This window comes from Saccostrea echinata, unplaced genomic scaffold (genome assembly GCF_033153115.1).
Source record: "Saccostrea echinata isolate AGI-Se365-2 ecotype Australia unplaced genomic scaffold, CSIRO_AGI_Sech_v1 ptg000030l, whole genome shotgun sequence".
In the NCBI taxonomy this organism is placed as follows: domain Eukaryota; kingdom Metazoa; phylum Mollusca; class Bivalvia; order Ostreida; family Ostreidae; genus Saccostrea; species Saccostrea echinata.
The window spans coordinates 29,568,319-29,592,500 of NW_026889779.1; the positions used below are offsets into that span (position 1 = coordinate 29,568,319).

The following is a 24,182-nucleotide window of genomic DNA, read 5'->3' on the forward strand; positions in this document are numbered from 1 at the left end:
AGTAGAGCTTTTTCTGGACCAGGCAAGGTATCTTTGTTGGGATTTTTATGAGGTTTAGGAATCCAGTATAGGTAGGGTAGATCGATCTAACCTTGGTTGACTGGAATGATAAAAAGTATAAAACACTGAAATGTTATTTTGAAGAATTTTATCCCTATAAAGTCATCCGTGAGTATAAGTTGGATTACCAGAATTAAAAGAATTAAGTTGGATTACCAGAATTACTAGAATTAAAACCAAGTTCTTCTAAAATACAGTTATAATAATGAGCCTTACAAAGGCGATATTGTTACAAGCCTTGTCTGCTGGAACCATAACATATTGTTCATGTACTCTCTCTCCAACTCTTTTATCACTTCCGATTTAGTAAGAAAGAAGATGGTGCGCATATTGCCTTTTAACTTTTCAACACGATCCTTTAATGTATTTTTAAAACACCTAATTTATTCTGACAAAGCGTTCAGGTCTTTCCCTTCATATTTATCCCAATGTCTGGCATAATCTTCGACAGAATTCATAATAGAAATGAAGTTCTGTCGCCAATTGAAAGATGGAGACTCCCTGTATTTAGTACCTTTGAAGATTATTGCTTATACATGTAGGTCTTCTTTTCCAACTATATTAACATCTGTTTTATTGTATCGTTGGACACTTAACGTTATATCCCTTCTCTCTGCAAATAAAATTAGGGTCCAGATGTGGATCCCCAAATCTTTCCCTCGATTAAAACTTCCATTCCATGAAAAAAAGGAGAGAAACATTAGTTATTTTATTTACAACAAATGCTGCAATTAAGATACAGCAATGAGTCAATGTGAATTAAGAATGCTGGTGGCCTATTTTGAATATAAACTTACCTATATGACTTACAAATCAAATTTCCCTTACTTTAAATATGCTTTCTTTTGGTCATGGTTTTGAATTTTTACAAACTGAAGGCCTCTCAATGAGGATTAATTATATTAAGTTTCTATATAATTAAAAAGATAGTTTTTCAAAAGTAAACAGACATGCAGCACAATGGCTTCAACCCTCCCCCCCCCCCCCAAAAAAAAAGATACACTTTCGAAAAATGTTTCAAAATAGATCCTAGTCAAAACAACATACAATAATCGATTTTGTGGACGTGTCAGAAATAACAAACTATTATACTAATGTAAAATATGAATCGTGAAATTTTTATGTCTACAACAAATGTTGATCTACTAAAAAAAACCGTCTATATTTGTTAAAAAATAAAGGCCTGTTTTACCTAATTTCCTGCCATACTACTCTTCTTTACCTGTTCTCTTTTTATTTACATGTAAGTAAGTTTATCTACTTCATATAATTATCATTGTATGATTAGAGAGAATAATCAAACAAACAAAATTGAATTGTAAAAAAAAAAAAAGCTTATAAATTATTATACATATAAATTCAATAGAGATCAGTATGTTTTAAATTTCATCACGTTGTTTTAATCGTGTATTTTTTTTTTCTCCTTAGGTAAATATACATCTTACGGAAATCGTACACTCCTCTACCTGTGATGGATAAATTAAACTGCTTTTTTTAAACGGATGAAATCAGAGTATTCAAACGGTTTTAGGTGTCAAGGTGTATTTCTAGCCGAGAACAGATCGGGTGCCTTATGAGAAAATACGCCGAAGAGTGATCGTTGATTCGTCATGGAAGACAATAATTTGATACGTGTCAAACTAATTAAGCGGAGACAAGATGGATTGGGGTTTCTCATACGTCCCCGGAAAACATCACCATTTGTTAGCATCTCAGCTTTGGTGGCCGGGGGGATGGCAGAGCAGAGTGGGTTGGTCCAAGTCGGTGATGTCATAACCCGCGTTAACGAGATTGACGTATCAGAAACTAGCTATGAACATGCAGTAGAATTGTTAAAGGCTTTGCCAATTGACGCCCCCGTTGCCCTTCTATTACGAGGACCTGATGGACACACCACGCACCTGGAAACTACCTTTCTGGAAAGCGGTGTCCCTAAGACTATAAGAGTTACTAAAGTGCTACCTACAAATGATTCTCTTGTGGGGCGCATACGAAGAACTTTCAGTCGCTCTCGCTCCCAGTCCCCATCTAATTACAACAGAAACAAGTTAAACCGAAACAGCAATAAACTCCCTAATTCATCAGCGGAAAATTGTCTAAATGAAACAACTGTTGAAGAAAACTGTTTCATGTGCCCGATTGAGAGACATTTCCCCATGAGTTCAGCAAAATTAGTAGCTAGAAGCAGTGTAATTGATGCTGGAGTGCAAACGTCCACCGACTCGCAGAGTGAGAGCACTATCCCACACTGTAACGGGGGATCACCATCCATAGTAGTGACAAGAACAGACAAATCTTCACAAGGACAATCAACAAAAGAAGACAGAAACGTGATAAAGAAATCAGAGGTGTCAGATTTGAAAAGAACAACAGAGTCCGACACTAAAGAGCCTAACGTTAAAGTAGCGCAGCAAGGCATGGAATCTAAAGCGGCAGCAAGTCCCACTACGACACTGAAGGTGAACGGGGCATCTCAGAACGGCCATACTAATGGCTTCTTGTCAGATGACGAGTCTCATAGTCCTTCCACGAGAAGGAAGAGACCTGTGTCGGCAAATTCCGCCAAAAAGTTCGTGAAGATTAGAAATGTTGCAGATGAGAAGATAGTATATACAGACACTTTACATACCAAATCTTTGGAGGTGAGTAAGCTTTCTTTAATGCGTTTTCAATTTTCTTATGTTTCAGTTTATGTAATTATTTATAATCTCTCCTCCCTATTTTTTTTAACCTTTTACAATAAAATGATTTACACCATGAATGTGATCTCTCGTCTTAATTCTTAAAATAAATTAAGCATTGACAGGTTATTTGTAAACGCGCCAAATTTGCCGTTGTCTGTTTATCGAACTGTCAACTAACAAATCTTGACTCCTATAAAAAATTACCAATATCAACAAGACTTGTTCATGATTTTCAATATTATTCATGCAATATAAACAGAGCCAACAGTTTTTTCTATTTGTTTGTGTGTAAAAGAGCAATCCCCTGTCAACATTGAAACAAAATGGTCGACGAAGTTATATGAATAAATCAAATTATCCCAATAAAAAAACGAAAATGTCTTGCACTGTATTGTTTGCAATTAATTTATGCTAAATGACATAAAAAATAAATCTCGACTATTAATTCATTAATCCAGGAGTATTAAGGAAATACCAATTGTCTCTGGTGCCTAATCTACATTTTTATTAAAAACTACAAAACACGTTTTTAACGTCATGGAAGACATTATTTTTAACGTTGTTGTTAACTTGAATCATTTCACGTTCATCTCTCACAGAATGTTCCTTGCACCTCTAATCGTTGTATGGGATCCATCATGGGGTTCACCACCAACAAACGGGCCCCCGGGGAGCCCCGCCAAAAGGAAGAGGTTTTACTACAGGCCAGAGATTTTATTGAACAATACTACACGTCAATCAAGAGGTAAAATTGTTTATATAAAAATGTCTTAGTGTTTAAAGCCGACCCTAAGTAAAAAGATTTTATTTTTGGAGTCAAAAGTTGCCTCCAAAGTATAGATTTACACCTCTGCTAGAAAATATTAATTGTAATGAGAATTATATTGGGGCGTAAAACGCCACCCTTCTACATCTAGCTGAGAATTTGTAGGTGATAAAAGAATGAATCGTCGCTGAAATTGACGATTTATGGGGAAAATTATCACCATGTACTCTCCAAGTAAGGGTTAATCAGTAGAAAAAAATCACTTAAACAAAGAAGAGAATAGAACTGACTAGAATACCTTTTACACCAACTTAACCATTACTATTAAAGGGTCTTCTAGTAAATCTCTACAAGAAACGCTAATTTTAATACCAAGCATATCAATTTGATCACTTCAAGTAAAAGGAAAATTTACAGCGTCTCAAAAATATTCCACAAGTGCCATATACCATAAAGAATCATCGAGCATTAAAGTTATGAGTGATTTGGGGCTGATTTTGAGCTAGGCTGACCAAGGACTTTCCAATGTCATTATTAGCTCACCGCTCACCTGAGACATTTGCTCAAGTGAAATTTTTTGACCATATATATATATATATATAAACTTAGCCCCTTCTAATGGACGGTAATTCTTTATAAGAAGTAAGAAAAGGGAAGGTTACCCTAAAAGGAACCACTACACAAGAGAAGAGATGAAAATATGCACAGGAATATATAGGAAAGATCTTTTAAAGTTTTACAAGGAAAACTCGGAAATAGATCAAGTAATCATATTAAAATATAGGCGTCATCATGTAGATTCAAATAATAATCACCATCTGTAGACACAACAGGAAATAATTGTCTAAATAGGGGATATTTTTCAATAAAGCTATGCAGAAATTAGAAATATTTATTCATAAGCTTGTTCGTGTTTTAATTTTTAAAAAATGAGATTCGAAAAAAATTACTCAGATTCCTAGGAATTTGAAAATGTTTGCCAGTGTATCATCCTCCTAAAGCATTCAGGCATTAGTAATGCGTCATGAAAACTTTTTTGAAGTTTATGACAGAAAATTTATACTGGTCAAAGTATTGCTATTATTATGATACTTGTACCTACAATAATTATTTTGTCAAAAATTGTATGGGGTAACAGATGATGTATATTTCTAAAGGTATTGATTTAATGTGAATGTCAAAGAAGTAACAGATGACGAAAATATCAAAGGTATTGATATCATGTCAAAATTTTATTATATGTAACAGATATATATATTATAAAGTATTGATATCAAAATTAAGTAATGCTAGTAATAATAATTAATAAGACATCCCCGCCTACAGGAATTGAAAATTTGATATCCTGTCAAAATTTAAAACAAACACTACATGTGACAGACATGTACAATAACTTAAAGTATTTAATAATATCTCAAGACATCCCCGACTACAAAAGTTTTTTTTCTTCAGAAATTAGCAATATTTCTCATGGATTTATAATCAAATAGGTACCTGAATAATGTCTGCCATGTAAAGTGGAAGAATTTGCTAAATTTTGTCACAGTGTTAAAAATGTGCGCAAAATTTTGTATAGCATTACATAGAAAACGACATAAAATCGCATATCAGAGCATCAAAGAAAACTTACGATTTAATTATGTTTTAAAGATTTTTTATTTATATTATTTCTATTATTAAGGATAAAAGAATAAGATGGGGAACGAACTCTGATGTTTTAAGTTCTGTGTCTACACATTATATACATTTTTATTTAAGGTTACTCGAGACAACCTATGACGATATTTACTGATTTATTGATGTGTATTTTGCTTCTGTGTTGATAACTATAACATGGGTTATAATTAAATAGATTAAAAAGTCAACGGTAAGATTACGCTTAAGATCTGCGCACGTTAAGTTGCCCGGTTGGCCAGGTGAGCTTGCTAAAATTTGAAACGTAGCTACATTCAATTAATTTAATGATTTAATTCAATTTTATATCATTTGTATTTTTCATGCCAAGATTCACGTGATCAGCTGTTAACGAAAAGTGATTAAACATTCCACATTTAAATGGTAATTCAAAGGTTACACCGCCGGTTAACTTTGCGTGCGCATACAATAGCACATGGAACATATTCTTTGTTTTAATTCATTCGATTTTCGTTTATCTAATATATTTACATGTATATATCTGCGTGACCACCATTTACAAATCCATTCTAGGTAAAAATAAATTACCAATGAATCAATGGCTCTTCAGTATTTGTATTGTCTCATTGGACAAAAAATTCGCACAGAAAGTGCTCTATATGCAAGGTCCTTCAGCGATCAAAAACGCTGCCATCAACAAGACTTTGTTTTGCTGATTGAAAGCGTCATTTTTTCTAACTGGTATACCCAACTTTTTGAAAAGTGATCAAAATACTCTAAAAGTGATCTTGCTTTAAAAAAAAATCATATCCAGCGAAATATCATTAGTATCGCTTGATTGCTTTTACTGTGTAGGAATGACGCGGAAGTGTTATTCAGGTGAAGATTGCTGCCCTATTTTTGGACTCTTCAAATTGAATATAAGAATCAAACGTAGAAAATGTGACATTTCTGCTCTACTTATATATGTTTGCTAAATAATACAAGATCACGTGCAATATGTAATAATATACAAATTGCATGTATGTAATAATATACAATACGAAAAATGTGACCAGACTTGACGAACATCAGGCAACGAAGTGTGTAAATTATAGATATATTCTTGAATTTCTTCCATCCCTTTCCCCAACAAAAAACAAAATAAGAAATGGCTTCGTTCTGCAAGTAGAAAAGAACAACCAAATAAATACTCTGGCTATGTATATTAACCGAATAAATTCATGATCGCACTGATATTGAAAACGCAACTTAGAATACTTTCAGTACTTTGACCGTACAAAGAAGTTGTTAAATCCAACACTAGTCACAAAATCGCCAGTTCGAACAACAGTAATTATAACAACTAGTATCTGTCTATTGTATATTATGAATCACTAAATCACTACCTCTAACAGTAGTCTACAGTTCGCTACAAGTACTTTTAACCTCTCAACGATTTCCTCTATGAAACTTCAAACGAAATAAATCCATCTTAAACCAGTTTCCTCAAAAACAAAATACTAAATTTTATCTCACTCGCTTATCACACTCTTTTTTCTTTCCTTTCATTTAAATCAAATTGATCTAGGTCAATCACAATCCACAAAACAACGCCGACATGGTGAAAAAAGGGGAAATGTAACAGTTAAGGAAGACATCCCAACATAGTGAAATGTAACATTAAGGGGGACTTTTTTCTCTTTTTTATTATTTTTTCCTTATTTTTTTCCTTTTATCTAAATCAATTGATGTAGGTCACTGAACAGTTGGGACGACATGTTTACCTACTGATATAAACAAAAACAACTAAAACAAAAAACCGTCATGAATACTAAAAAGATGGGGAAATATTTTCATTTTTTCCTTCTCTGTCGGAGAGTGACCTAAGTGTATACAATTACACACTTGAAGCTATTTGAATTCTTGTAAAATTGCACAGCTGCTGCAACACAAGGCACAATCTTGTCTTCACATGAAACCTTGCAGAAAAATTTTATTTAAAGGGTTGTGTTTCCACTTTGGTTTTTTTTTTTTTTACATATAAATAATGTAATTTAAATGGTTTATGGTTACTTTATTGTATTGGATGAAGTACATGATGTGTTTTACAAAATGCATGCAATGTCTTTTTTCTGGAGGTAATGGCTATAAATAAAAGTATTTGAGTTTACTGTACAAATCACATCATTTTATGATTTCTACTAATTAGATCTGTGTTGAATTGACTTTTGAAATAATCTGTCAGATGAAGAATTTTTTTTTAAATAACTGTGTTTCTAATTTGAAAGGCGCAACAGAAATTTTCAGATGATAGAAAAATATTTGTACATCAACAAAGGGACCGCGTTCATAGTTTTTGATGTCTGTATGTCTGACGGTAAAATGTGCAATGGTGAATAATAAATATTCATCTATACAAGAGGCCCATGGGCCACATCGCTCATCTGAGTAACTTTGGCCAAGCTGTTCTTTACCAGATTTCCCCCCCTTTTAATATACCTATTGTGGCCCCGCCCTACCCCAGGGGAACAAAATTTGAACAATTTAGAATCTACACTACCTCAGGATGCTTCCAAATATGTCTCAGCTTTATTGGTCCAGTGGTTCTTGAAAAGAAGATTTTTAAAGATTTTTCTTATATATTTCAATGTAAAACTTGGATTCCCTATTGTGTCCCGCCCTACCCCCGGGAGTCAAGATTTGAACAATTTAGAATCTACACTACCCCAGGATGCTTCCATATAAGTTTCAGCTTTTCTGGCCCAGTGGTTCTTGAGAAGAAGATTTTTAAAGATTTTTCTTCTGTATATCAATGTAAAACTTGGATTCCCTATTGTGGCCCCGCCCTACCCCCGGGGGTCATGATTTAAACAATTTAGAATCTACACTACTCCAGGATGCTTCCATATAAGTTTCAGCTTTTCTGGCCCAGTGATTCTTGAGAAGAAGATTTTTTAAGATTTTTCCTATATATTTCAATGTAAAACTTGGATTCCCTACTGTGGCCCCGCCCTACCCCCGGGGGTCATGATTTGAACAATTTAGAATCTACACTATCCCAGGATGCTTCCATATAAGTTTCAGTATTTTTTGGCCCAGTGGTTCTTGAGAAAAAGATTTTTTAAGATTTTTCCTATATATTTCAATATCAAACTTGGATTCCCTATTATGGCCCCGCCCTACCCCCGGGGGTCATGATTTAAACAATTTAGAATCTACACTACTCCAGGATGCTTCCATATAAGTTTCAGCTTTTCTGGCCCAGTGGTTCTTGAGAAGAAGATTTTTTAAGATTTTTCCTATATATTTCAATGTCAAACTTGGATTCCCTATTGTGGCCCCGCCCTACCCCGGGGGGTCATGATTTGAACAATTTAGAATCTACACTACCTCAGGATGATTCCATATAAGTTTCAGCTTTTCTGGCCCAGTGGTTCTTGAGAAGAAGATTTTTAAAGATTTTTCTTATGTATTTCAATGTAAAACTTGGATTCCCTATTGTGGCCCCGCCCTACCCCCGGGGGTCATGATTTAAACAATTTAAAATCTACACTATCCCAGGATGCTTCCACGTAAGTTTCAGCTTTTCTTGCCCAGTGGTTCTTGAGAAGAAGATTTTTTAATGACCCCACCCTATTTTTGTCTTTTCTTGATTATCTCCCCTTGTAAGGGGACTTGGCCCTTTATTTTAACAATTTACACTCCCCTTCACCCAAGGATACTTTGTACCAAGTTTGGTTAAAATTGGCCCAGTGGTTCTTGAGAAGAAGTTGAAAATGTGAAAAGTTTACAGACGGACGGACAGACGGACGTACAGACGACGGACAACGGGTGATCAGAAAAGCTCACTTGAGCTTTCAGCTCAGGTGAGCTAAAAATGAAATTTGTCAAATTTTCAGACAACTGTTGTTTTTCTCTGTATGAGATTTCTGGTGTTTGACTCGGGATTATCATAATTACCATGCATTCAAGTTCATCTGGGACAGAAATATTTTCTGTCAAATTACCGAAGAACCGAAAGACACATCTCTTGATAAAATAATGTATACTTCAGAATTCAAATTATACATCAATTACAGTTCTATATAAGCTTCAGTGACCATTCAGTATTGGTCTTTTTCACAGAATTAACTCCCAATCATACCATAAACGGCTAGAAGAGGTTGTTGCTTCTATAGAGAAGACGGGTACATATGAACTAACATCCAGCGAACTGACGTTTGGCGCTAAAACAGCGTGGCGCAATGCTCCAAGGTGTATTGGACGAATTCAGTGGAATAAATTACAGGTGAACAAGCATACCTTACGGAAAATTAGTTAACTGCAATTTAATGATTTTTTTTAAAAAAGCAAATTATATCAATTTGGCAAATTTCGATCTTAGGTTTTTGATGCTCGTCATATAACTACAGCTAGAGGGATGTTTGAAGCCATATGTAACCACATAAAATACGGCACCAATAAGGGGAATATTAGGTTTGTTTTATTTGAGTATTCCTCTGTAAGAAAACGTCATGTCCTTGAAAGAGTTAATTTATATACATACCGAATATCAAAGGGGGAATCTGTTTTCTTTATTCAAGATCTGCCATAACTATTTTCCCGCCAAGAACTGATGAGAAACACGACTTCAGGGTCTGGAACGCCCAACTGATAAGATACGCGGGGTACAAACAACCTGACGGATCTATCATAGGTGACCCCGCTAATGTGGAATTTACAGAGGTGAGAAAATATTACACAAAAGCTATAAAGGTCGAGAAAAAATTAGGGAGGGAATATCTTACCTCTAAGTTATCTATGTGATGTCAAAGTATCGTATGTCACGTGACTTACACTATTTGCAGGTCTGTCTGAAGATGGGCTGGAAAGGAAAAGGCGGTATGTGGGATGTTTTGCCTCTTGTTCTACAGGCAAACGGGATGGACCCGGAAATGTTTGAAATTCCCTCAGACTTAATTCTAGAGGTCCCAATCAAACATCCAAAGTAAGAATTAAACAAAGAAAAGATTCTATAAAGACGGCATTCATTCCAAACTATGTTAATAAAATATGGCATACAACTTCCTCACATGAAAATAGAAGATATTGTACATAAAAACTTATACATGTATGTTATTGGCCAGTCTAATATTCAAATTATTAAACGAAATGAATCGTCATTTATCATTTTTGAATTAAGAATAAAAATCAGTCGGACATGAACAGCCATGAACCCTGATTAAACTAGCTACCTTCATCATTGCCAGAAAATTAACCGATAATTACGTGTATCTAGTGTAGTCTTCTCAGCCAAAAAGATTAAGTGTAGCTACCATGCACTTTTTCAAGTTAAATCGTAAAATTGTCTGGGTCGAATAAAGCCTTATATTTAATGTGAGGTAGCGTAATTTCGTTGTCTTTTCCCCCATATAATTAACAATATTGCAATTGGTATTGTTTCTTTAAACCCACGCAACATCTTTTGACATATACTGTGACCGTTTATCTTTTTTTTTAATACTACAGTAAAATTTCGAAACAAAATGTAAACTGCTTAGAAATATCGTCGAATATGCCTTAATCAGATAAATGTGAATAGCATTCAAGTCTGTGTTTAACATTTTTGCCTGTGTGTGTGTTTTCAATAGATTTCCTTGGTTGGCCGAGATGGGGATTCGCTGGTATGCCCTACCGGCCGTGTCTTGTATAATGTTTGACTGCGGGGGACTGGAGTTCACAGCCGCGCCCTTCAATGGCTGGTTCATGGGGACAGAGATTGGTGCACGTGACCTTTGTGATGTTCAAAGATATAACCTTTTGAAAGTATGAATACCTTATTTATAACTCTCAAACTGTAAGAAGGTTAATTTCTAGTAAATTTCTTCTATAATTGGAGTTTAAAAAAAAAAAATAAATTTTGCCTTTCTACATGTAAATAAGGCAATCCTAATATTTATTACCTAATTTATTTTTTACAAGCGACATTCATAATCCTTTATGCTCAATTACAGCCCATAGCTGAAAAGATGGGATTAGATACGAAGAAAAGTTCCTCATTGTGGAAAGACAGGGCCTTAGTAGAAATTAACATAGCTGTGTTATACAGTTACCAGGTACGATAACAAACCTTATTTCTGTTAGACTCGTAAAAGCAGTTATACTTAATGTATGAATTAGTTAAAAGTCAAGAGTATTACCGGATTCTGACGGTATGAGGTATAAGCACATGGGACTCCAAGTATCTGGAGAATATGAGAAGTTTATAAAACAAACCATTAAAAATCAATTGACCTTGATGTTTAACAAACAGAGCACATAAAGAAGGAAGTGGTGTGTGTCTTTTAATGTACTATAAAGATACAAAAGATATACAAAAAATTTCACAATCTATACTATTAAAAAGATAGGCTCTAGTTGGTTCTTTGAGCCATCATCATTTTTAATACTGATGATGGACGCGTGAATATTTTATTGATATGCTTCAAGAGATGTCATTAATCCTTCTTAATCAGCAGTCACAGATCACAGCCATCAAGCAGACTGTCAAGAGAAATTCCTCTCTTGTCTAGACTTGTCAATAAATTAGATTTCTTAGGTTTTGGTCTAGAATTTTTTTCCCAACACTTTATGTATGTTGCAAAAACCTGTACCAGTCCGGATTACTTTTTAGCTCACGTGAGCCAAAGTCTCAAGTGAGCCTTTCTAAACAAAATGTCGTTTGTCTGTTGTTATCAGTATGGTCGTTGTCATATTTTCATCTTTTCTCGTTTTCATTTTTCTCCAGAACCACTGGGTCAAATTTACCAATTTGCCACACAGCATTCTTGGGAAAGCGCAGAGTGATTCAAGTTTATTAAAATAAAGGGTACACTTTCTTTCAAGGGGAATCACATTTTATATGATGCATGTATATGTAAATACCTGTACAAGATTTTTAAAAATATTCTTCTCAGTCATACTATTACTGAGGCATGCCCATGATGTGTAGATTTAAGTTCGGTTATGTCGAGGTCATGATCCCTGTGGGGCAGGGCGGGGCCACAATATTGGATCAATTCTTTTTATGTGAATAAGTGGGAGACAAAAAAAGCTTTAAAAATCCTACTCATGTTCATGATGTGTAGATTCAAGTTCTGTTACATGTATGTCATGATCCGTATGGTTAAGGTAGGGCCACAATATGGGGCCATTTCTTCCCATCTGATTAAGGGGGGAGAAAAAAAATAATTTAAAAATCTTTTGAGGGAGAGTAGGGTCAAGTTGACTCAGGTGAGCGTTCTGGTCCATGGGCCTCCTGTTTTTCTAGTTAAGTCTTAAGTACTTGATTCTCAATAATAAAGTAGACAACTTTGTAAAAATAATTTTTTTTGTTCAACAAATTGTTCATCAAAGCGGAAAACTAAACCAAATGAGAACAAAAAGTCAATTATCTTCGTTTCTGGAGCATAATATGACCAAACAGTATAATAATCAGGTTTTTTCTGCCTTGTGTAGAGAAAAGATCCTTTGATAATATTTTTTTTAATTCACCTTGTTTTTGTTTTGTCGTATAAGAAACCAATAAACAGATAAATGTGTACTATGTTCTGGCCTCAAAACCAGAAACTGAAAACAGGCTTCAGTCAAAATTTCAAATTGATAAAAATTTTGAAGTAATCTTCATATTCAAACCAAATTTTTATCATGTATATGTGTTTGTGTATCAAACAAACCTGTAATTTTTAAAACACTTGTCAGAAATAGAAATCAAGTTATTCAAAATTGAAGTTTGACTCGAGTTTGTTCCCAGTTTATGGTCTTGAGGCCTGAAATTATAATGCTTACGTGTATCAGAGACAACAATGGCAGAAAAGAATTTCTTCAAGCCAATTGTGTTAGCTATTCCGCAATAATTAGATTTCTATAGGACTGCAGACGTAATATGGTTTGGGAAATAGTGAATTTAAGGTGATACAGTACCCTTTAATGAATTTCAGCATGAAAATTTATGCTTTTAAAATTTAACGCTTTCGCTCTCACATAAGTATAAATCACATGTACTTAGCGAACCACTTTAAGGGCAGATAATACAAATCAAAAATCATGAAAATAATAACTAAATCATTGTTTATGCAAGTAAAAGAAAGTTTAGCCTTTCAACCTAAATTTAAAAGGGTGAGGACAAAAAGGATTGATTGATTGATTGTGTGTAGTTTTACGTCCCATTCGAGAATTTTTCATTCATATAGAGACGTCACCGTATGCCGGTGAAAAACCTGAAATTCAGACCTATACTCAGCACTCAGGGCCATTGAGCAGTGAGGGTTCTTTATCGTGCCAACGTCTACTGTGACACTGGATCTCGTTTTTTACGGTCTCATCCGAAAGACCCGTGACTTTCACTCTTGGCAAAGGAACAGCCACTACGTAATGGATATATGCCGAATACTGTTCTATATGTAAAATTATCAGACTGTTTGAGGCCCGTTAGGGCCGAAAACAGTCTGATAATTTTACATATAGAATTGTATGAGGCATATATCTTACTTAAAACATTGCTATTTAAATGTCCAAAAGTTACCTGGAGGAGTCCGATAATTACACAATAGGAGTTCAGGCATCAATAGTTTTCTACCTGAAACCATCTAATAAGTAGACAAAAGAAAAGAGAAAGTTTTTTTTTTCTTTAGACAATAAAATCAGTGAGTGAACTCTTTTGTTTCATTCATTCAATGGCAGTCGTTTGGCTTAGCAGGAACTATGGACAGTGGTCAGGGGATGAAGGGTTTTTAATGATTCGGAATATTTTTTTTATTAAGTGCGTTTGCCATTGATACAGAAACAGTGTTGGATGATATCTTCAAAATGCATTTAGAGTAAAAATGCGGATTTTTATCTAAAATTTTGATTGGATGATATAATGAAAACCTTGGGTTTAAAAGTGCGGTCATTGGCGAACAAACCTCGTTAAATGAAGAGATTCGCAGACTGGTTCTTTATCAGAAATGGATTTAAATTGGCTTATTCACAGTGCTGTATCGAAAACGCTTTGCAAAAAACCGAATGGAAAGTGTTACTTTTGAGGAAGGTTAAAACTCCAGTTTCGTCTTGGATTTGCTTTTTTTAACAACTTAATTTCCTCGCGTTCGCTTTCCCTGAATTTTTTCTCCCTAACTTTTTTTTGGTTTCTGGACAATTTAAACCTTGATTTCACTCTAGTTGTTGTTTTTTAACTACCATCCGATTTTGTTATCACTGCCGTCCGATAATATGTTATTGGACTGCAAATTATTATTATCGGACGGCTACAGGTAAATTCTTAGACTGCAAGAACAAAGGTATGCCGTCACAGCAATGTTTTAACTGTGTTTACGTCTTAGTTTGACGCGGCGCGACGAACGAGAATCGAATCCGGACCTCCCGATCACCAAGCGAACGCCCAACCACTAGGCTACCGTGACCGGTTCGGCCAAAAGGAAGAAAATTGAACATAATAGAAATTCTACAATTTCTTAGTATTTTAGAGACTTGATTTATGCATCATTTACAACCAAAATATGTCAAAATATATATACAAGATAAATAAATTGATGCAAAGCATCAAATCGGCCGCAAAAATATATTTCATTTTGAAGAATTTCCACAAAAAAGAGTCCAAAGAAAAAATCGAAACAGAAAAAGTATATGATACATTCTTACATTTGCTTTACTTTTCTGTGCATTTTTTACATTAGTTTTCAGAGATCAATTGTTAAATCAGTATTATATTCAAATAAAAATAGATTCATTGATACGAAAATCGGACTGCAATAAAGGATAGGAATGTATTATCATCAAATTATTTGATTCAAGGACAAATGCAACAAATATCTGAAATAATTGATTATGAATGTTTAAATGCTGACAAAAAGGACACGAGCTTCACGTGCTGATACCCTCGCTTTATAATGCCGATCAGTGTTGTGATAGATATGTACCGGTATGTGAAATGCAGAAAAAAAATTCATTGTGTCACTTGTAAACTTTCACATTATTTGATTTACATTTTCAAATGTATTTTTCCGAGATAAAACTACATATGTGGTAGTACCTTTATAACCCCATAATGCGATTTGCTCAGCACGTCACAGAACCGCATGCTTTTCTGCTGTGTGTTGCTTAGTAATACACCTGACGGGGATGCTGAGATTTTTTATTATTGAATAAAATATTTTTATTTATTGAATCAAGGATCAGGCAAAAGTGTTAAAATAAGGAAAAACTGTCTGTTTTTTGTTTTATGATGTGATTAATCGATTTACTGGTGTGATAATTTGCATAAACACCGAAGGCGTTTGTAGTTTTATCTCGGACAAATACATTTTAAAATGTAAATATTTAAAATTATGTTAACATACATGTACGTTTACTTACCAGTATGTTAATATTTAATACAAGTACTGTAATATGTATATAACTTTTGACTTACTTATGTACGCTAGCAAACGGGCGTTACAATCACGGACCACCACGCCGCATCGGAGTCCTTTATGAAGCACATGGAGAACGAGCAGAAGACGAGGGGAGGCTGCCCTGCGGACTGGGTGTGGGTCGTCCCTCCCATGAGTGGGTCTCTCACCGAGGTGTTTCACCAGGAGATGTTGCTTTACAAACTCAAACCCTCGTATGAATATATGGTCAGTATCAAATTCTGTAAATACCAGAAAGGAATTGAGGGAGAAAATTTTCCAGTGCTAAAATTAAGAATAATATGTTAACAAAAATCAACAAAATTTCGCAATATGTTGTACTTATTTCTTTGATACAATTCTATTTTACAATAAAGATTCCTAGTGTATAACGATTTCACACTGATTACTTTGTCTGGGTTGTATATTTTACCTTGATGGCAAACATTTTACCTGAAGGTATTGGGTTTTTTTTTCCTTTCTCAGGATGACCCATGGAAGACACATGTTTGGAAGAAAGATCGCGATAGAAAAGTCTCGGTAGACCGCCCTAAGCGGAAGTTTGGCTTCAGAGAACTAGCTAGGTATAAATGTCTCCAATGTAGTGAGCGAAATAAGAAGTATACATGCAGGGACTTAATTTCAAAATAGATTTTATTTATTCCTATTGTGTTTTAAGAAAAAAAATTCTTTTGCAGGGCAGTTAAATTCTCTGCTAAGCTGATGGGCAAGGCTCTGGCTAGGAGAGTGAAATGTACAATACTGTACGCCACGGAAACAGGGAAATCAGAGAGGTTCGCGCGGTCCTTGTGTGAAATCTTCAAACACGCATTTGATGCCAAGGTGAGATTCTGTAGGCCCTTCTGGAATTCTCTTTTCCTAATTTTTCCGATAAATAGGTCTATCCTTTCTATAATAACGATATTCTTAACAACCATCCGACATTACACTGGTAAATATTACTTCAAATCCAGGTTATGAACATGGAGGACTATGATCCGATATACTTGGAACACGAACAGCTGTTGTTAGTGGTAACCAGCACTTTTGGCAATGGCGACCCACCAGAAAACGGAGAAGTATGCATTTTGCATTTTTTTTTTACGACGAAATTTGTTTTTATTTGTGTTTTGTAAATCCTAAAAATCATGTAGGTAAACTGAAAAGAAAATATTCTTTTAGAGGAATTTTAAGCCAGAGCTTTACCGTTTGTATCGGTTTAAGAAAATTGAAACGATGTTGTCTTTGTCGGCTTTCAACATGTTTTAACAATTTGTTTCGACAGGCTTTTGCTAAAAGTCTCCACGAGATGAAATCTCCTCAGAGCACCCAAAAGTAAGTGGAATAAAATCATTGTCATGCAGTATTGTTATTGGTTTGTCACGACACAAGACAAATTCTTCTATTTCTGTACTTAATACCGGCAATTAACACTTTATATGCAAACATTTTACATGGTATTCCGAGTTTCCATTCAAGCTCCTGATCAGCAATGCATCGACATCACTTTATTTTACAGTGGGGAACCTATGTTCATGTCTTATTTCAAGATGAGCACCAAAAGTGAATCAGACGACAAGGGCGACACGTCACAAGATACGGCGGGAAATCTCGACGCAGACGTCGGGCCGCTGGCTAATGTTCACTATTCCGTCTTTGGTCTCGGATCTAGGGCATACCCGAATTTCTGTGCCTTCGCTCACTTTGTAGATAATATGATTAACTCTTTAGGTGGTATGAGGATACATAAAATGATGGAAGGGGACGAGTTGTGTGGTCAAGAAGAGTCATTCCGTCAATGGGCAGAGGAAGCGTTTAAGGTGAGGTATCTTTGCTATAAAATGTTACAAGTGTTGATAAAGCTAAAGCGAAAGTATGGCCTTGATTCTTAAGTCAAATGCTGACTGACGTTTTTCATACTAATTGTTAGGCCATTATTTACACACTGAATTTTTCCGTTATTTCCCGATCTTCACAAGGAGCACACGGCGGGTGTGACCGGTCGGCAGAGGATGCTCACTCCTCCATGGCACCTGATCCCACCTCTGATGTTTTAGAGGTCCGTGTTTGCTCTGCTCCTGATTTGTATTGTTTGAATGGACTTTTGAGCTTGAATATTGTTCATTATCTCCATATATTTCATTCCAAAAAAATGTTTGTTTTATGCATTACAATTTTAGTCTGCCTCCTCTCTCAACATTTCAACCAAAACTTCGCGTCAAAAAATTTTCTCTGGTAGTTTTTTTTTAGGGGGGGGGGTCGAAAATTCTTTTGTTTTGAACATTTTTATATATTTAATTATATTTTCAGTCTGCTTGTGAGACATTCTGTGTTGGTGATGACTCTAGCATCAGCGAAGCCACAAGCTCTTTGTCAAAAACGGACTTTACGTGGTCTCCTGGTAAATTCAGGCTGACACCCGCTGACAAGGAACCTACATTAACGGAAGGTCATATTTTATCATAATATTGTCGTGAACTGATTTTTATTTGAAAATTAAAGTAAGAACACGACTAAACTTATTTTAATTTTCAAATAAAAATCAGTAAACGACAATATTTCAGACTTTTGAAATTTATAGATTTGCACTGTAGCAAAAAGTTAATCCATTATTTGTGTGAATTTACAGCTTTATCCAAGGTTCATAATAAAACAGTAATACCGTGTAAACTGATCGAGAGAACACAACTGCAATCTCCGGATTCAAGGTATTTGAGGGTTCTTGGTCCAAAGCCCAACTACATACATGATATACCGCCGACCCTTTTTACTTAATTTCTATTTATTTTAATTTGCAGTCGACAGACTATATTAGTAAAATTGGACACAAATGGGGCCCCAGAGCTGGCATATGCACCTGGCGATCACGTGGCTATTTTCCCTACGAACTCTTTAGATATGGTAGAATCTATCCTCTCAAGGCTTCAGAACGCACCATCGGCGGATCAAATAGTCAAAACAGAGATACTACAAGAAAAATCAACCCCTTTAGGTGAGTATTAAAGAATAAAATTTATTTTTTCGTAGCATGAAGATAACCTGAACCTATGTGTAAATTAAGTAAAGTGACACAATACAAATTCAATGCTATTTGATACTTTTTGTGATGTCATGACATTTTGACCATTTTCAGGTTCTTCAAAGGTCTGGGAGCCAGTAGAAAAGATCCCAGTCTGTTCCCTGCGAACAGCTTTTTCTCGCTTCCTGGATATAACAACGCCTCCTTCTGTTAACATGCTAAAGCAACTGGCGTCCCAAGCAACGCGAGAGAGCGACAAAAACAGACTAGAGAACCTTGCAAACGTCAGTTTACAAAGATTTTCTAAAACTATGCATTTTTTCATAGCTTTTTATACATTCTCTAATACGTGCAAATGATTTCTATCCAAGTCACAAAAAGTTGAATTCTTTTCAATGTGTTTCGGGCTTAGAGAGAATATAAGTAAAATTAAACATTTGTAAACCAGGATATTCACGCATATGAAGACTGGAAACATGAAAGGAACCCCAACCTGGTAGAGGTATTCGAGGAATTCCCCTCTCTCCGGGTGAACCCCACCCTTCTAATGACACAGCTGCCACTACTTCAGCAGAGATTTTACAGTATCAGTTCCTCACCAAAGGCTTTCCCCGGAGAAATCCACGCCACAGTGGCTGTAGTCAGATATAACACCATGGGTAAGGATAGTTTCTCAATAATGCCAACAATTTTTGAGCAAAAAATTCTTCCTCAGTTTATGAACGAGTTATTAAGACTATGAATCATATATATATATATATATATATATATATATATATATATATATATATATATATATATATATATATCGTTTTCATATTTATCTCCAGGTGGAGTTGGTCCTGTGCATGAAGGAGTGTGTTCATCTTGGTTGAATAAATGTGACATCGGTGAATCTATTCCCTGTGTAGTAAGAATGTAGGTTTCAAATAAGATATATTTTGATATATTTTACAGTCTATTAAAATGCTTATAAAGATTTAAGTGCATGCAAATTATGGCACTCTGCACAGGGCACCGAGTTTCCATCTTCCTGATGACGCTACACTTCCGGTTGTGATGGTTGGTCCAGGAACTGGAATCGCACCTTTTAGAAGCTTCTGGCAGCAACGTAAAATAGAACAGGAAATGCTTCCTCCTCCTTCACGTAAGTAAATACCAGTGAGCCAATTATTGATTGTGTACATGTACTTGGCGAAACTCAAAAATTTTTCATTTGAATATTTAGATGGAGAGAAGAAAGGATGGGGGATGATGAGTTTATACTTCGGTTGCAGACAGTCTACCATGGATCACATCTATGAGGCTGAATTAAGCACATGCGCAAAGGAAGGTGTTTTGTCCCAGGTGCATGTTGCCTTATCGCGTGAACCTGGAAAGAAAAAGGTATAGGTCATACCCAGTAACAGATCTTGTATCATTTAGTTTAGCTTCTTTTAGACAGATTGCTATGTAAAATTATTTGGTATTCACGCAAAAAGTGTATATTCAACATATGAAACAAATTTCTGTAGGAATATGTGCAAGATCTCTTGAAGAAAAACAGCCAACAAGTGTTTAACAGCATAATGAAGGAGGGCGGACATTTTTATGTGTGTGGTGATGTAGGAATGGCTTCGGACGTGACGACAACACTCGCCAAAATAATCCAGGAACACGGCAAAATGACCGCCGAAAAGGCCCAATCCTACCTCTTAAAACTTAAAGTAAGTTGTCACCCCCCATAATAATATTCTAATGTATAGTTTATCAATATAATGAATCTGTTCATAACACTGATTACTGTGTACAGTGTGTGATATTGTCAAAATGTAAAGACTTAATATTGTGAAAATTTGTCTTCAAATTTCTTGTTTTTCTCAGGAATCTAATCGTTTCCATGAAGACATCTTTGGAGTGACTGTCAAAGCGGAAGTGACAGATAGAGCACGTGACCAGGCCAAGAAAGCTTGGAAATACATCAACTCTACCAATAAAACGACGAGAACTGACGAAGTCGTCACTCGGATCCCCTCAGCGGTAATTCTTAACTTTTTTCATGGAAATAAAAAGAAGAAAAACAGAACAAATTTAATTCAAGAAAATTAAGTATTTGAACAGTCTTTAGAAAGAATTAATTTCAATTTACATGTATAACAAATGTTCTGTCATGTGTTATATTATAATATTATTTCCATCAAAACAGAAATGCAAATTATTTCATGTTGAATTTATTAGTCTTCCGAGGAAAATTAGGTAAACCAAAGCAGAGATTAGTACAACATTAAGCGGCATTTATAATTTCATTGCTTACTCCTGTAGCAATTTTATTTATTTACTTATTTATTTATTTGATATTATATTTCCTTATTTTTTCGGTATATGTAAATATATAATATACGCATGCCAGTAACTTACTAGCCTAGACAGCCATTTTGTTTTCATTCTTACATACATACTCTTTAACCATTTTCTTCTTACCCTGAATTATAAATTTATTTATTTCTTATATTACTCTGCAATTTATCCACCTCTAAACAATTTATGAATACTGTCCCTTGAATTTTAACCACCTTAAATACATGTGTATTTCATAATTTGTGCTTTCTTTCCAAAATCCCAAGCACAAAACACGAGGCATTACATGAAATGTGTACGCAAAATTCATCAAAACATGGGAGAACATTTGATTACATGTTCACATGTCTTTTCCAAACATTTATATAATTTGATCTCATTTCTCGTATCTTTACTAAAGAAAGCAATACATTTATTTGAATTTTTTTCTCTCTCTTTAAATTCAAATCAGGGACCAAGGATGGTCGTCCATTCTGATTTTTTCAGATCAGCGAGCTACAGATCTGCAGCTAGTGATTTCATAAATATATAACATAATGTAAAATAAAATCAACAAATTTCAATACAAGAACACAAGCTTATAGATCCTATGCACAATATTCACTATTTCTACCTCCACTAAGAAGCCTGTAATATTACGTGTAAAATATTCTGTTAAATACGCTATATACTGAATCTGTCATTTTTTCACCGCTTTTGTCTACCGTCTAAAGAATCTGAGACCAGTTAAACATTTATGCAAGTGATATACCTTTTTTGAGTACCTTATTTAATTTTTATTACAGGAAATTCCCATCCAGAGCCGGAAGCCACGCCCACCTTCCAGAAATCGCTGTCACGTGGGTTACACAGACATGGAGAGTACTTTGTACGAGAGTTCCGATTCTATGTCCCCGGAACACTGACAAGTGGCCAATTGCAAAGCGCCCTTCCTTGGGTTACCGAACTCTCTAATTGATTGTTGTATATTATACCACTTACACTCCTTGTATTTTTTTTTATGAATAATAATAATATCATTATATTAGTTTCTTGGTATGAAATAACATTTTGCAATAATTAATAATTGTATGTCATTCATATTTACAGACTGTATGTCAGTACATTTATGGTGTTTTAAACACTACCAACATAGGAACTTCAAAAATTAAGAGCATGAGAAAAGAAAAACATTTGTACTGTAATAATACGATCGAATTCTGGGTTTATCTCGTTTTATATGGAGATAATAAAGTCAGTACATTAGCAAATGCCAGAAAAATAACAATAATTGGTCAATTTTATTTAGCACGTTGAAAAATAATTTTGAGACAAAAATGGATGTGGGTGTTGAAAATAAATGTAGCACATGTATGTTTATTGATTACAAAAATGTTTTAACAAATATTGATATTGACAGGTAATTACATGATAAAACTTATGCATAAAAAAAGTGAAGTATTTGTAAATTACAATATGGAATACATTGCATAAATTTCGTATTAAAAGTTCGATCTTGACCCATATTGGTATTTTTTAAAGGGGCTTGGACACAGATTGTGAGGTTAATATTTTATAAAATTTTCGCTATAATATCATGACTTACCTGTTGCTAGAGAATTTCTGACCGTTATACATGTATTATAAAAGTATGTTTAGAAACTTCTTTTATCTGAAAATTACTAAAACTACGAATTTCGGGACGCATTTCATTGACACATACCCTTGCACTTTCGCGAAGCAAAATTTATCCTTTATATATAAGAAAAGTGGAAACCTTGTTGTGTATTAATGAAAAATATTCCAACTTGAATGTAGAAAATTCAAAGCAGAAATGTGAGAAAGCAAAACCAATACACCAGTGTTGTCAGCTCGTGTTCAGTGATGTGTGCAGAGCTAACAAATTGAATATACCTTGTAAAACATATACATTAAACAATTACAATTAAGACTCGGGTCCATGTTAACGAACATAGATGTTTGACGTAATGCTATGAAGAATGTCGTTGTCACAGAATTTCAAGAACTTCCATATAAGGTCAATTCATTAAACTGAGGTTCCTTTTTGAATAAAAATATAGAAATTTAAAAATTGTAAATAAAACAACAGTGCGTCTGTGTCAAGGCCCCTTTAATGAGTGGATCGTGGATTCTTCAAACATTTTCAATGAACGTTTTTAGCCTCATTTTGCGGCTCCAGAATAGGTAATGGTTAATATCTCCACTGCATAAGACTTTTTTCAAATAATTATATGGGAATCGGTTTTGTAACCTTTCATACTGTTCAATACTGTCATGCAGTTTTCCCCCTTTGAAACTGTGTATTTTACTTGTTGATGAATGTGATAAATTGTACATTTTGCACTATTCGAGAGTATTTTACATCCATATCCTTTATAATAATTTTATGTCTGAAAATATTTAAAACTGTGTGCAATACTTTTTAATAAGCTTATGATTGATTAAACAGTACAAACATTAACAATGTCTTCTTGCTTTGTAAATCCATCACCGAACCCCACGGAGGGAATTAGATCGGGTTCGTTGTAACACATGGGACAGCGACTATTTCTTATGACCGATGATCGCATCCACATAATTAAATTGTACCGCTCACCACTAGTTATTGGTAATGCACCGTGCCTGTGCTGCCCTCTATGAAGCAGGGCTATGGTTGGCCTGTGCGAGTACTCTGTATATTTCACACTCTGACAAGATGCCTTGTGAGGTTCAAACATATCTCCGAAGTACAGTTCACCACCAGTAAAATCCTTTCCCATTGAAACGTTTAAGGTGATTTCTGCGTTGTCATAGTGATAGTTCAGGTCCGTATCTTCGCCTAGTTTATAGGTCACAACAAATGCCTTGTGGGTGTCTAGGCTGGCCCCGCCTCCGTCCGGATAAAGGAGGCTGGTGATTGGTGTCAGATAGTTCTCTCGCAGAGGTGACAAGAAATTCTCATCGAATCCAATCTCATTCAGAAGTACCTGAATTTTTTTTTAAAAATGTTCAGATAATAATGTAACGTTATGCATATCAATAAGTAAGACTAGATGAAAGAAAACGCCTCAAACTGAGTTTGTTACATGATATATAAATTATTATTGCTAGCGCTCTCGAGCGCTAGCAACTACGTTAGTCTATATTTCTGAAATACGCATGCTCGAATTCACGGTCGGGGATTCTGGGAAAACTACTGTAGATAGTCTGTACGATAACAATTTCGTTTTGTTCTACAAAAATAGAAATGATCCAAATTAACACTGGCCTTTCCTGTCTGATAGGCGCGAAATACATTTCGTAGGTTAGAG

The 24,182-nt window shown here is 34.9% G+C and overlaps 2 protein-coding genes across 3 annotated transcripts in view; one reads left to right on the top strand and one right to left on the bottom strand.

Moving 5' to 3' along the window:
* The first annotated feature begins 1,578 nt into the window (after positions 1 to 1,578).
* Positions 1,579 to 21,880, top strand: LOC133197663 (nitric oxide synthase 1-like). Its single transcript, XM_061333791.1, has 25 exons — positions 1,579 to 2,702; positions 3,344 to 3,489; positions 9,253 to 9,415; positions 9,512 to 9,603; positions 9,711 to 9,852; positions 9,975 to 10,114; positions 10,758 to 10,932; positions 11,121 to 11,222; positions 15,570 to 15,764; positions 16,023 to 16,120; positions 16,235 to 16,379; positions 16,511 to 16,615; positions 16,822 to 16,871; positions 17,056 to 17,356; positions 17,847 to 17,985; positions 18,166 to 18,244; positions 18,335 to 18,528; positions 18,670 to 18,839; positions 19,004 to 19,214; positions 19,386 to 19,473; positions 19,569 to 19,702; positions 19,784 to 19,941; positions 20,070 to 20,261; positions 20,419 to 20,574; positions 21,678 to 21,880. The coding sequence occupies exons 1-25, from the start codon at positions 1,671 to 1,673 to the stop codon at positions 21,795 to 21,797; spliced, it is 4,527 nt and encodes a 1,508-aa protein (XP_061189775.1). The 5' UTR covers positions 1,579 to 1,670; the 3' UTR covers positions 21,798 to 21,880.
* A 303-nt stretch (positions 21,881 to 22,183) lies between these two features.
* The window catches only part of LOC133197664 (2-oxoglutarate and iron-dependent oxygenase domain-containing protein 2-like), a 9,105-nt gene continuing 7,106 nt past the window's right edge, over positions 22,184 to 24,182 (bottom strand). The window contains exon 5 of one of the 2 annotated variants that reach the window (XM_061333793.1): positions 22,184 to 23,858. In XM_061333793.1, the coding sequence (XP_061189777.1) occupies positions 23,334 to 23,858 (525 nt within the window). In that variant the 3' untranslated portion in view covers positions 22,184 to 23,333. The remainder of the gene's footprint in view (positions 23,859 to 24,182) is intronic. The other variant, XM_061333792.1, reaches the window with a different exon arrangement.